At 44.4% G+C, this 14,045-nt stretch overlaps 1 protein-coding gene across 5 annotated transcripts in view; it reads left to right on the forward strand.

Annotated features, from left to right (window-relative positions):
* The window catches only part of TTC7B (tetratricopeptide repeat domain 7B), a 352,148-nt gene extending 345,286 nt beyond the window's left edge, over window positions 1-6,862 (forward strand). For all 5 annotated transcript variants that reach the window (XM_030558926.1, XM_030558927.1, XM_030558928.1 and 2 more), the window contains one exon: window positions 5,842-6,862. In XM_030558926.1, the coding sequence (XP_030414786.1) occupies window positions 5,842-6,063 (222 nt within the window). In that variant the 3' untranslated portion in view covers window positions 6,064-6,862. The remainder of the gene's footprint in view (window positions 1-5,841) is intronic.
* Window positions 6,863-14,045: the final 7,183 nt, after the last annotated feature.

The raw sequence follows: 14,045 nt of genomic DNA on the forward strand, positions 1-14,045 counted from the left end.
CAGCCCCACGCCTGCAGCTCCTTCAGCACGGCTGTACCGACCCCAGGAGACACAGCTGCGTGGAAGGGCTGGGGGCAGGGCTGGAGACAGTACAGCCGTGCTGGAGGAGCTGCTGGCCGTGGGGCCGCCGGTGGCCCCATGTTCTGCTCCTTTCACCACTGTGGTTCCCCGCTGAATGTGCCCCTCCCCCCTCCAGGGAGGGACCCAAGGGGGCAAGTATGTCCACCATGGGGTCTGATGTTTCCACAACTTCCTTTGTCTGGATTGCCAGGTTCTGTGCCACCTTTCTAAGCAGCTGTTGAAGCACTCTGCTGTTTTTCAAGGCAGCGGCTGTCGATGTTCCTGCCACCACCTTGTCAAGCAAGGATGAAGACAACGCTCTAGCTAGGAGCAGGTCCTGTTCCCTGCCTTAAGCACCAAGGGGATCTTGTTGAGCTCGGAGATCCGTCACCAGTGCCAGCACGGTTGGTGCTGAGAGTGTCGATGCTGGCGCGGTTGGTGTCTATGTAGGAAATGCTCGATCCTGCTGATATGTCGCTGGTACATATGAAGCTGCGACCACCAATGCCAGCCTTGAATAGGACCTTTGAGTCTGTCCCTGGCCCCGGTGGAAAGCCAAGGGTGTCCAGAATGGCCCCTGGGTAGGAGTTTGCCAGTGACCTGGCTATGGTCCCGGGTAGGGTTTCCATCTGTGCTTATTGGACCTAGATTTCCTGCTTCTCCTAGAGCGGTATGACTCTGACTCCGAGGACTCTGTATAGGAGGACCACGGAGGAGCGGTGGAGATTGGTGCTGGGAACTCGGGGACCAGTGTGGCTCCCCTATGTTGGCACTGGTGTAAGGTGCTGGTGAATGGTGCTGAGGGTATGGCGACTGGTACTGCATCATTGCTGGCTTGCCTCTGGATGGCACTGGGGATCTCACAAGGGCCTCTGTGACCAGTGCAGGAGACCTATCCACCTTGGTGGGGAGGATGGTGCTGTAAGGACAATGAGGTCTCCTGCTCCCTCCAAACACCTCCAGTGTGAATGGCAACTGCAGGTCATTGCTCTCCCGGATCAGGGAGTGTTGTGGGCCCGGACTTGACTGGTCCCATGTGGGGGCAGGAATCGACAAGGCCTTAGTTGGTGGGGCCAAACTGCCATTGTCCAACGTGCATCCCATGGCTGTGGGCTCCTTCTGTGGCGGTCTGGACACAGGGGAGCAGCCCCTTTCGAGTCTCCTTTTCATCTGGGGCACCAGGGAATGGGAATGGTGCCGCCCACTGGGATGCATGGAGCTCCTATGCGAGGAGCCATGATGGTGCCAAAAGTATCTGGTGGAGTCTTTCCGTGGCGCCAACTCATGTGTCACTGGTACTGGCGCACTGCGCATCAAAGATGAGGTGCTCAATGCCAGCTCTGCTGATCCAGGGTCCAAGTGTGTATGAGGATCTTGAGACACGGGTCCCTGTCCTTTTGCGTGGTCCAACAGAATCCCCTGCAGATGTTGCAGCATTCTTTTTGGTGGCTTTCCCCCAAACACTTCAGACAAGAAATGTGTGAGTCGGTCTTGGCATAAGCTTCCCACATGCCATGCAGGGTTTAAAGCCAAGCTTGCCCCATTACTGGGAAGAAAGGGAGTGGGGGGAACCCCCAAATGAAACACAAAGAAGACTGTTCTAACTACTACTAACTACTATATGATCTAAATATATACATGAGATGAAAGTTCAAACTGCTAAGAGAGATGCTTGCTGAAGCAAGAGACATGAGCATTCCAGCTATCCATCATAGGTGGTAGAAGGAACTGAGGGGATGGTGGGTCAGCAGGGCCCTATATCCAGCACATGAAGGCATGTTCCAGAGATCACCTGGACCAACCCAACGGACACTGCTAGGGGAAAAGCCTTCCGGCTGCTGTGCACGCAGCGCGCGCACACATAATTAGAATTGACATGAACAAGCACTCGAAGAAGAGCTGGCATTCACAGCTTCTGTCCTGACTGCTGGACTCTTGAATTCCTCCATTAGTTTCTTCTTCTCCTCCTAGTTTCAATTTTTTCATCTGTTCTTTGTCTCTGTTCTTCTCCATTCCTCTCCCAGAGTTTTACAGGCCACAAGGAAAGCATAGATTGTCCATTTAGCACCAAGTAGACACAGAGGAAACTAAAATGGCTCTCCCCTTGAGAATGGCTCCTGTTCCAGATAGGACAAGACAACTCAGTTAGTGGTCAAATCTCCAGGTCTCCTAAGCAGAGACCATTCAGAGAAATATAAGTCTCAGTGCACCAAGGTTCCATCAGTGAAAAGGAGAGTATTTCTCTGAAGTGTTGCCAATTGTAGTGATTTCATTCCTTGTCTTGCAGTGTTGAATGTTTTTCTTAAAACCACAGCTCTGGAGACAAGTGATTGTGATGATTTCAGCTTTCATTGTTTAAAAATAAGCTTCTTGCCCTTGGGTTTGCAGAGAAAAGCTTGAAGACATGAACACTAAGAGCTCAAAATCCAGAAAACAAACAAAAAAAAACCCAAAAGCTATTTTCTTTTTACTTTCTTGACTTATTAGTCAATATCATGGGGTTTTGTTTTTTGGGGTTTTTTGTAACAACGGGATTTGACATTACTGTCTAAGTCCATCTCAGGAAATGAGGATGAGTGGGAACAGTATTTGTCAAGGGGGCAAGTCACAGCAGCCTTCAGTCCAGCAGAAGCTCCAAAGCCAAGATGATTCTCCCTGAATTGTTTACATGGTGTAGGGCCATAGTAAGAGAGAAAACAGATATATTTCCCCCTACCAAGTCCAAGGAAGTGGCCTCCCCAGAAGCAAGCATAGTGCAAATCTTTGAATCAGTTCTTTCTCTGTAGATCTGGAAAGAACAGGACTGTCACTGGAAAATATTAATAGGTGTGCTAGACCCCTTCCAAAACCAAGAGAAGAGATTACCCTTGCCCCTAGGATCTTCCAACCTAGTATTAGTCATGATACAGTAATGAGTAGTAAGTTGGAGGGAAGATGTGAGATAACAAATAAGATTATGTGATTACTCAACAAGGTCTAGCACGTGGCAAGTTTAAGGATGTTTTGTTATTACATTCAGTCTAAATAGATGTCTTAATTATCAGCATTTGAGTAGGCCTGGAGACAATAGTGGATCATAGGGAGGGGCTTGAATTATTATTATATATTTGTCGGGCAGTAGTACCTAGAGCCCAAATAAAGAATTGGGGCCCTATTGTGCTAAGCATTGTACAGACATATAATGAAATACCATCCATGCGCTGATGGATTTGAGAGAAAACTCAAAAACAGTGTTATGTGCATATGGGACAGTGTAGAATAAATCATGAAGATGATTATGAAGGAATCAGACAAACAGAATATTGTGTCCTGATTTCATTGGCAGAGCAGTGGGCAGAAATGATTTTATGAGAGGTTGTACTCCTTGATATAATCAGAATATAGGGAGACATGTATCTGTTTAGTATTCAGATTAGTATTCCATGATTTCGGCAAGGCCCATGTTCAAATAGGGTACAGTTCTGAACTTTCCCAGGCTTGGGATGTAGTGACCTGGGGATTCAGTGCTTTAAAAGAACTGAGTCAAGTTAACATTGAGAATGGTCAAAATAATCCAAAACCCAACACTAGCAAACTCTGGAGATTGTAAAATCCTCAGACTATGTTGTGCTGTAATTTGCTCATAGCTAAATTAAGAGACCAGTAGGCAGGTGGTAGAGCAGAAGAATCCAGCATGTAGTCCTGGGAACCTCAGAGGCAAGAAGGAAATCCTGAAACACTGGAGATTGACTGTTCACCAATTATTATTAAAATGGTATAAAAAAAATCCAAGTGAAGTATAATTGGTTTGAGGTACCCCTGCAAAAATTGGATATTCCCAGTAAACTCTGGCATCTGGTTTCTCTTTTAGATGCGTTTATGATGAGTCAGAAGACTGACAATGGGATATGAGGCCTTTTATCTGTGGATCACGGGTTTCAGTTCAGCCTAAGTCTGTCATGACCAAAAGTTATAGCAGTCTTTTCTGATGCCCTATATGAAATGAGTCTGTAATCTCAGTCTGCTGGGTTCCAGTGAACAGGATTCATCATCATAAAAATAATCACCTGAACCTTTGTTGGCAGTCACAGCGGAGTGAGTGAATGGGCGCTGTAAGGTGGTGCCCTCCAGGGCTAACGTGCCTTAGTGGGCTTGGTGTGAAGATTTACCCTTGCTACTGCCCATGTCATAGCTGTTCTGTGGATAAACAATTAACTTCTGTCTCCAGTGTTCTCAATGCAGTATCCTTCACCAGCATCAAATACCCTAACATCTCAAGTAAAACTTGGCTACCAAACAATTGCTGTCAGTACTTAACTGCAGTAGCAGATAATCAGAAAAAAATGTGCTGTTTCCATAGAAAGTAATTGCAGATTTGATGTAATTTGTTTTAATCTGTACCCCTATCAATCAGGCTAATACCTCTACAAGACCACGTTGCTTCCTTTGGTCTTGAAGAGTAGAGTTTGTTTGGTTTTTTTAACAAGTTGGCAAATGGGATCTGGCATGTTGAAAATACATATAGAAAATACATATATATATATATATATATATATATATATATATATATATATATATATATATATATATATATATATATATATATATATATATCTTCCTTCTGGAAGCTGTGTATATTCTATCCTAGTTAAAAATGCTAGTACTTTGTACATGAGAAATGATATGTGTGTGTGTGTATGTGTGTATATATACATATATACATATATATATGTATATATATATATATATATATACACACACACACATACACACACACACATATCATTTTTCATGTACAAAGTACTAGCATTTTTAACTAGGATAGAATATACACAGCTTCCAGAAGGAAGATTTCTGTAAATGAATTTGGAAGAGAAGCTTACATCTGCAAATCAAGTACCTTTTATTCATTCACTTTGATGGCAATAAATTATAAACTGAGAATGCTATACTAAATCAGCTTAGTGCAGAGAACATCCATAGATTCCTTCCTGCCTCACTTTTTCTGAATTAATTTGATGGTCTAATTTTCAAATATCGCTCAAACCACTGATCACCATCCCTGGGAGTGCTTACTCACTTGACAACTCAAAAAATGAAACTGCGGTACATCTGTGACAGCAGATCCATTAGACTTAGAAATTAGCTCTCATTGCATTTCTGCATTAAACCCATTGCTGAAATTACTTTATTTGCTTTCTTCTTCATGAATTTGTTCTCTCAACAGTCAAGCATTCAAAAATTGTATTATATCGTGCAGTTAATAGTCTGCTTACAAAAGAGTTTAATGTAGTTGGCAGAGGAGAGAGTAATTCAAACTCTAGGAATTTACAATGGATAGTTAAACAATTACACAGAATCTCTACACTCTTCAGTTACTTTTATGCCCACTTGGTGCTCATGAAGGTGTGGGGACTAATTGTTTACAGTCAGCTTATACAGCTCTTCCAGTTCTCTTCAATGTGAATTTAAGAACACCCTATTTCATTCCTGCACCTCTACTCAGCAATAACTCTTCACCATGCTACTGAGATTTTATGAAATAGACCAATATCACTCCACCACGCTCATTTTCACTTACAATCAAAATCAGAATTTGAACCCAGGTTTATAAAGTAGAGATGGTGAAATGCATTAATCCACTCGAACTATCTAGCCATTTTCACTTCTTTCAGTGCTTCTAGGTATAATTTGGGTCTGGTAAAAGTCCTGTTAAGAGTCTTGTTCATGTTACTACTGCTAGTGTTCAGTACTTAATATTGGTGTTCTCAGCCACTTTGCGTTTTCTTTATTTTATTGCAGGCTCTGATACTTCACCAATTAGGACGCTATAGTTTGGCTGAGAAGATTCTCAGAGATGCTGTCCAGGTGAATTCTACAGCCCATGAGGTTTGGAATGGTCTTGGGGAGGTTCTGCAAGCTCAGGGCAATGACGATGCAGCAACAGAGTGCTTTCTGACGGCGTTAGAGCTTGAAGCCAGCAGCCCAGTCGTCCCTTTTACCATCATTCCACGAATTCTCTGAGATAATATCGTGATTACTGAGTTCATCATGTTTCAAGTTCTGGATCTGAGAGTGAGGAAACACAACATACAGGTCTCTGATAACACAGCATGGTTTCAGAGGTAACAGAAAACCCCACAAAATTTGTTAACTATTGTGGGAAACCTGACAAAGCATTGAAGTGATACAATATTTTAATGTTAGTGAGGCAAAAATGACTAACCAAAAACAAATCTCTCATAGATCACCTACATTTTTTCCCCATGGTAGTTATGAAGCCTGATTATATTGTTCTAATAGATAACGTGCCATATTTCATTAGATGACATCTGAGTGTTATGTAAAAATTATAATGGAATCCACCATCAAGTGTAGAATTATATATTTGAATTAAAACTCAGTGGCAGAGCAGACTATTTTTAACAAGCCTGTCGTGAAAACTGTTCTCTCTCCTCCTCCGTCTCAACCCCTCTTGGCCTAAAGTCAAACTGTGAATTTTCTGTTTTCCATCTCTATACTAGTCCAGGCCAGAAAATCAATTGAAGAGTTCTTGGTTTTGGTTGTTAAAAACTGTGATGTGTGGCTAATTGTTATCTTTACTTAGAACAAAGGCTGAGTATAAGAATATTTATATTTTACCAATGTATGCCTGCTACAAAAAAAGAAAATATTCGTTATTTAAGTGTAACTTTTTTATGTGAATTCAGAGTTTATTTATCAATGGAAATATGTAAAAAGAAGCTTCAAATGGAATATTTACTGACATTCCTTATACATTACTCACACTTGGAAGATTATGTTAATAATAAAAAGATTTTTAAATGGCCCCCATGGCTGTCCTCTGTTTGAAAGCGCAATGAAAGGAAGTGGAACTGGTAACTTGTGAGTGCAGCTGATTAATGTTGGGCCTGTGGGAGGCCAACTGGCCTTGAGAAGATCACCTTTAGCACTGCTTATGTCCAATGAGGTCAAGAGAAAGAGGCACATCGGATATCTTTGCCTAGTCTTCTAGTCTTGTAAAATATCCCCCCCCCCCCCTTTCCATCCTCCCAGAGGATAGAAAAATCTCCACCAAAACCCATGGTAAATGCACACATGGAGTTAATTTGGACCAATATAAAAATTTTAAAATCAACCCAGTTATACAAGACACTTTTGAAAACAAAGGAAGCAGAGAGCTCATTGATCTGTCTGCCATATCTGACTGTCTTCCTGCCTTAACAGAAATATTCATTCAATAATACTTTGCTACATTGATTGATATATTAGAAAAGTATATAAATTGATATCTGCCATCAGTACCCAGATTTTCTACCTTGTCTCTTTTTGGAGGACCTTAGACTTCATAACCCTGCCATATATTCACACAGTGAGTTCTCAGCCCTATTCTGAAGTTTCCTTTACCTGTACACCTTTACAGTATTTGGAAAGTATATCTTAAATGTTTCTCCCCAGCTTTCACCATCCTTTGCACCAATTTCACAAAGATCTCACAGTCATCGATTGTCTGGTGGCATGTTCCTAACATGGCAGTGGCAGCAGTTGTGCCAGGTTGTTAGTGGACAGAAGTGTTTTCCAGAGCTTCGGAGGGGAGTGGATAAGAATCATCTACAGTTCCTGCACAGAAAAGAGCCAGTCCTAACAGATTCGTCCACCTCTTCCTCCTAATATGAGGCAGATGTTGAATCTGGGAAATTTTCCAGAGTCCTCATTAAGCAAGGTGACCAATGGTTCTTGCACAAAGCATGCTTCCTTCAGTCTGTCACTCACCTTCAAGAAGTGATTTTAAAGTGTTCAGCATGTGCATAAGATAGTGGATGACTCTGGCAAATACTTTCTCTAGAGCAGACAGAGGACCTCGACTGACACTTCTGTCTCTTTCATTCTAGTGTTTTCTGAAAGTAGGAGACCCAAGCTAGCCCCATGCTCCGTGGTGCAGTGATTTTTTTTTTATTTCTATCTCATGTGTCCGATAAGATTGAGGCAGCTTTCAAATTTTACCTGTTACAGTTTAATCCTTAGAACACGCATCCTCTGTAAAGTGCACTGTTATACTGGGTAGCTCCCAGTTTGTAAACCCAGGCATAACCCTCCCAACCCCAGTCAACACAGAAACATCACATTACTCCTTCGCTTTTCTAACCCCCCCCCATTTGCTTTCATCTCTTGACAAAACACGGTCCTGTTTTCTCCTCCTTGACTGCTATCCTAGGCAATGTCTTAGTCATCCCTCCATGTTCTCATCCCGCTGCTGAAGCCTCCCACTAGCTACAGCTCACAATGTACACTCTGTGACCTCTTTCAGCCCCTAAAACTTGTTTGATCTCAACAGTTATATGATCCCATGTCTAATAACTAAAAGGAAATGCAGAAATGAAGACTTATGTGTGATTTTGTCCATGGTAAACCTTAGTTTTGCTGTCCCTCTTCAGTTTCTTAAAATACCCACTAATTGCTGGGAAGGATGTTGGGAGTGAACTTGGAGGGTTGTTAGGCGTAAATTATGGAACAGGTTTTTTGGAGACGGAGAGACTGTTAAGTTGGGGAGCCTCCCCCAATCAGATCCTGGATGATCCCTAGCCTCTCCCAATCAGTCAGGCACATCTGTCCCTGTCCCCAGGTAGCTCTGCACCCCCATCCCATCCCCATGTGCCCCTGCACCCTCACTCACAATCAGCCCTCCCTCCAGTCTGTCCCCCCACTAGCTCTTCTGAACACCATTCTGTCACCTCCCAGAAGGCCCATGTGCTCCCCTTTCTCTGTCCCCCATATCTTGTGCCTCTTTACCTGGCCCAGCAGGCAGGCACTGAGAGGAATGCAGCCTCTTTCTCCCTAGCAGCTGCTGATTGATACAGCCGGTAAGCGGTGACCCATCTGCTCTGTTCTGGTGCCACAGCAGCCCCTGATGGGCAAAGGGTACAACTGCAGCATCTCTCCCACAGAATGGTTCTGCGGGGAAAAAAAAATCTGCAGGGCACATGACTAGCACAGTGGTGCAGAATTCTCGCAGGAGTAACTTCGTGTACAGCGGAGTGTGTAACAGGGTTTCATGTTCTTTTCTTGGAATCAGTTTCATTATTTTTTCCACAAGACTTTACCTCCTACAAATTGCCTGGTCAAAACAAGAAAACTCAACTACATGCTTTAAAAAATGGAGTATGTATGCAAGGTCAAATTTAGGAGTTTTCAGACCAAAGTAGGAGTCCCTCATAGCACATTAATTAAATGGCAGAACTTGTTTAAACATCACTTAATTTACCTTTACCATCTATCTTATATCAGCAGTTGTTAGAAAAAGGTATATGCATCCAGTCTAAGTAACAAGTCCTAATGAAAGATACATGGTCTGCTCTCTTTGAAACAGGCTGAGTGACCTACTGAGATCCCAGCCTCTAATAGTACCTGGATTCTGAGACTGTAGTTTCTTTGGGTACGTCTTCACTACCGGCCGTATCGGCGGGTAGCAATTGATTTCTCGGGGATCGATATATCACGTCTCATCTAGACGCGATATATCGATCCCCAAACGAGCTCCTATCGACTCCAGAACTCCACCAATGTGAACGGCGGTAGCGGAGTTGACAGGGGGAGCAGAGGACGTCAATCCCGCACCGTGAGGACGGTAGGTAACTCGATCTAAGATACTTCGACTTCAGCTACGCTATTCACGTAGCTGAAGTTGCGTATCTTAGATCGATTTCCCCCCCTAGTGTAGACCAGCCCTTATATTCTATAGCTTGGCCCACATGAAATGTGGAGCACCTCTTTGTAAACTGCTATAAAGTCTTCTGATCTTCAGCCAGGAATGAAACTTCCATCACTTTAAAAATGTGTATTTCCTTCACCTTAGACTGTAGCCCAGCAGAATTCAATCAGGACAAAAACTGATTGCAGACTTTCTTTTTCAGCCAGAGCTTTTCTTTGTCCGTCTCAAAACTAACTGCATCTGGTGCTACTAAGCATTTGCAAAACTAGTGGTAGTTACAATCACTGTGCATAAAATGACTGAACTTCAGGGCTTCAATAGGCAATATTTTGCCATTGAAGTTAATGGGGCAAGTTCATCACTCTAACTAGTGAATTAAGAGGACTTACACGAGGAATTAAGTCAGCCTATATGTGTCTTGCCTGGATGAGGATAGCAGGATTCAGAGAGAAGCAGAACCAACCCAATTGTATCTTCCATATTTTTCAGCATCTTGATATTATACAACCTGATCAGACATTTATGCAAAAATGTTATTTTGGAAACTTTTTCTGAAGGTTCTGTTCTACTCTGTAAAGTGACAATATTAAACTGACAAGGTGGGTGATGTAAAGTTAAAATGGTATCTTGGCATTGTAAATTTATTTTGTCTCACTAATTGCCTCTCAAAATTTGCTCAGTTTTCAATTAAAATGACACTTTTCCCTGACCAGCAACCCTCATATTCAGCCTGGGCTGTTGCCTTCTCTCTCGTCACCACCAGTGATAAAGGTCCTGTAGTCCAAATTATGTCTTCAATACCACCTGTGAAACCCCACTGCATCCAGGTTATGTTCTGTTAGCACTGCTCCAATTAATTGGAGGCTTAGAGTATTTTATACATAGATTTGTATTGCCAGTGACATCTAGGAGCCACAGATACAGATAATTCACCTTACATGACCTTTATTACTGGTGAGTGAGAGAATTAAAATAGCCAACTTGACTCTGAGCCCAGTTTGAGTTTTCAGGATGAGATGGGTAAAAAATATTTTTATTTGTAAACTGAGTTCCTATCGAGAGCTGATCAAAAAAATCCATCTAAACTTTTCATCTGAATTTGCCAATTTGTCAAAATCTTGGAAATCTTTTCTGAAACCTGCTTAGGTTTCTAGGGCTTTCAGGCTCTCTGTTAGCTTGCAAGGCACACTCCCTGGAAATCCTGACTCCCAGACATGCAGCTCTTTCACAATCTTGTTTTCAGGGTCCCTGGCTCCAGGGCAGCCCACTGGGCTGGCTGCCTCTGAGTCGGGGCTCCCAGGGTTTCTAGCATCCCCAGATCACATTCCGTCGCATGATGAATTTCAAAACTTTGGGGTTTTGTTCAAAATCTGAATGAAACAAAAATTTGAAATCACAGATTTCTCTGCAAAAGATTCTCATTCTCCTCCCAGCTCTATTCATATCATACAAGAGCCAAACTCTGACCCCTACAATGCCATTTTTACAGTCATTCAACAGCAACTGAAGTCAGTACTTTTTCTGAATGTAGTTCACAAGACAGGAATGCGACAAAGAACATAGCCCCTCAGCTGGTGAGGGAGTGCTAACAGCATCTTGGCCAATTGGGAAGCTAGAAGCAATCACCTTCTAAGTGCATTATTTCATGGAACTGTAGACATAAAAATCTATTTAAGATAGGAAAGGGTTAATATGCTTGAAATGTGGTGATAGTTTATTTTGATCACGTTTGTGTTTTTTGAAATAAGGTGCATTCAGAGCAGACAGTTTCAATCAAATCACTTGAAATGGGCATTACTGTACCACTCTTCATCCAAAGATAGATTAAACTTCACAAGACTGCTCCGAGCCAGGTACAGATCATTGATGTCATTTTACAGATGGATAAAGCCATGAGATCTTAAGTCTGTAGTGGCAAGTTGAACATAGTCTTGACTCCCACTCATCTCTTCAAATACAGCCTCCACATAAATTCACATTCTTCATATGAAATCATCACCATAATGGAAGGTCTCTGGAACAATTGTTAGCCACAACAGCAGCTAGTGATAACTGATGGTGAGATACCAGTGTGAGGGAAGACACAATTAGAAGTAATCGTAAGAGCCCATATCAGTGGTTCTCTTACTGTTTCCCATGCCAGGACCTACCACTTCCCATGTAGCCAGCATTTACACTTGATCCCTTCCCCTTCAGCAGTATGGAAGACCAACAGGGCTGAGAATCCATAGCTTCTCAAACACCACCCTTTAAAAATATGGGTCCCAAATAACATTCCAGTCTGTTCTATAGAGGTTCTTACCCCACATGTATAAACTGTAGTATCTGAGGGCTACATTCACAAAAGAATTTATGTGCCTAAATCCCAGAATCAGGTCCCACTAGGATTCACACACCCCCTGCTCATCGCTACTGAACCACCTAGTCTTACTGAGCACCTACATATTTGCCATAAACATTCCCCCGGCACATGCGCACTGAAGTTCCAGGCCAGGCACCTGGCGGCCTGCTCCCCAGAGCAAGACACAAGTCAGTGTAGAATATGCATTCCTCTGCCTAACTCACCTGAAGGGCCCAATCCAGTGAGTATGCTTGGACCTCACCTACTTGTGCGAGCGCCTATAGGCGAGCTTGCACAAAACAGCTGTGTGGTGCCAAGACTCAATGGGCCAGGGAGAGTGAGAGAATGAAGCTCTAGACTGGTTGTTACAGCATTGCTGTGGGAGACTCCGGAGGCAGCCCTCCCCCATGCTGATGACTTTTATTTTTATTTAACAACAGTGAAACAACTTCAACGGGAGACACTGCTGGAGCACCACATCAGACATTTCCCAGAGCCCTCACCTGAGAGGTGGCAGGTGCCCGTTTAAATCCCTTCTTCCTCTCAGGCAGAAAGGGGCAGGGGTGGCAGGTTGTATGGGCCCAAGGTTCTCAAGCACCAGGAATATTCACGGCTTAGGGCTGTGCTCCACCAATATTTGGAGCTGGGTTTCTACCCTGGCCCTGCCTGGAGCGGGCCTTCCCCCGCGGGCCTTCCCTGCCTGAAAGAAAACAGCTAGTGCTGCTTCTGCCTGAGGCTATAGAGATCAGCCACGCAGCCTCTTGGAGCACTGGGGGAGGGGAAGAGGGAGAGAGGAAGCGAAGGGGGAGTCACACACTTTGGAGCTCTCTCCCCCCGCCTCCAGGCACTCACATGGAGTAGATGCCAAGGGGACTTCCAGCCAGGAGATGGGCATCTGGAGTGGACGTCACTCAAGGGAGCAGCTGCTGGGGCTTCGGTGAGGTTTGACCCTGTGATCCACCTGCAGCCCCCACTCCTGCCCAATCTTGGGCAAGGGGCAGCCCCATCCTCAGTGAGACAAGGGGGAGAGGCAGCAGGCTGCAGCAGGGGAGAAAGGAAGCCACATTTGCTGGCAGTTCCTCCCCCGCCAACACACTCACCCACCACAGGGGAGATGGAGGAGGGGAACTTCCTAGACCTGAGCAGCTGGGGCTTGCGTGAATTTTGTGACACCCTACCCCCAACCCCAGCCACCACCCTGCAGTCCCCACTCCTCCCCCATGCTGCGCAAGGGGCAGTCCCATCCCCAGGGAGGCTATGGTGAGGGGCAGCAACAGAGGAGGCCACACGTGATGACAAAAAAAAAGCCCTGGTACCCACCATAGGGGAGGTGAGTGGGCTTTCTGGACCTGAGAGAGTTCCTGGGAGCATGTGCAGTGACCGTGGTGCAGAGTGAGTGTGCTGCGGGGGAGAGGGAGAGGGGAGAGAAGGGGTCCCTCCCCTGGAGCTTGCTGCTGCCAGTAAGGCGGGGGGGGGGGAGTCCTCTCTGGCCCTAGCCCTGGGGCAGCCTGTCTGCTTCCCAAGTTCCTCATCCCGAGCCCCACCCCAGAGCCCTCACTTGAGGGGAAAAACTTGCAACTTAAATTTGGTGGTCAGTTTGGAGTATCATTGTGTTTAGCACAATACTTGATAATTTTACACCCTTTAAAGTATACAGGTGTTACAAAGTGGGAATGTTCTTAATGTTTTCTCTGAATACTGTGTGTGCCTCAGTTTCCCCTATGCATTTCTCAAGGATCTAGATGGTGGGTGTGTGATTGTTGTAGAGCCCTAGAGTGCCAGTGTGATGCCGTCTGCACAGAGGATGGCCGAAACCCTTTCTCCAGGCAACTGATGGCCTGGGTCGCTCTCCTGCAAGGTGCCAACTGAAGGTTTTGGAGAACAAAGAGATCAGGTGGCCTCCTAATGCCTGGAAAAGAGACAAAGGCCAGAGGAGAGTGTGTCAGTGCCTGTGCG

The sequence above is a fragment of the Gopherus evgoodei genome, chromosome 4, assembly GCF_007399415.2.
Source record: "Gopherus evgoodei ecotype Sinaloan lineage chromosome 4, rGopEvg1_v1.p, whole genome shotgun sequence".
Taxonomy (NCBI): Eukaryota; Metazoa; Chordata; order Testudines; family Testudinidae; genus Gopherus; species Gopherus evgoodei.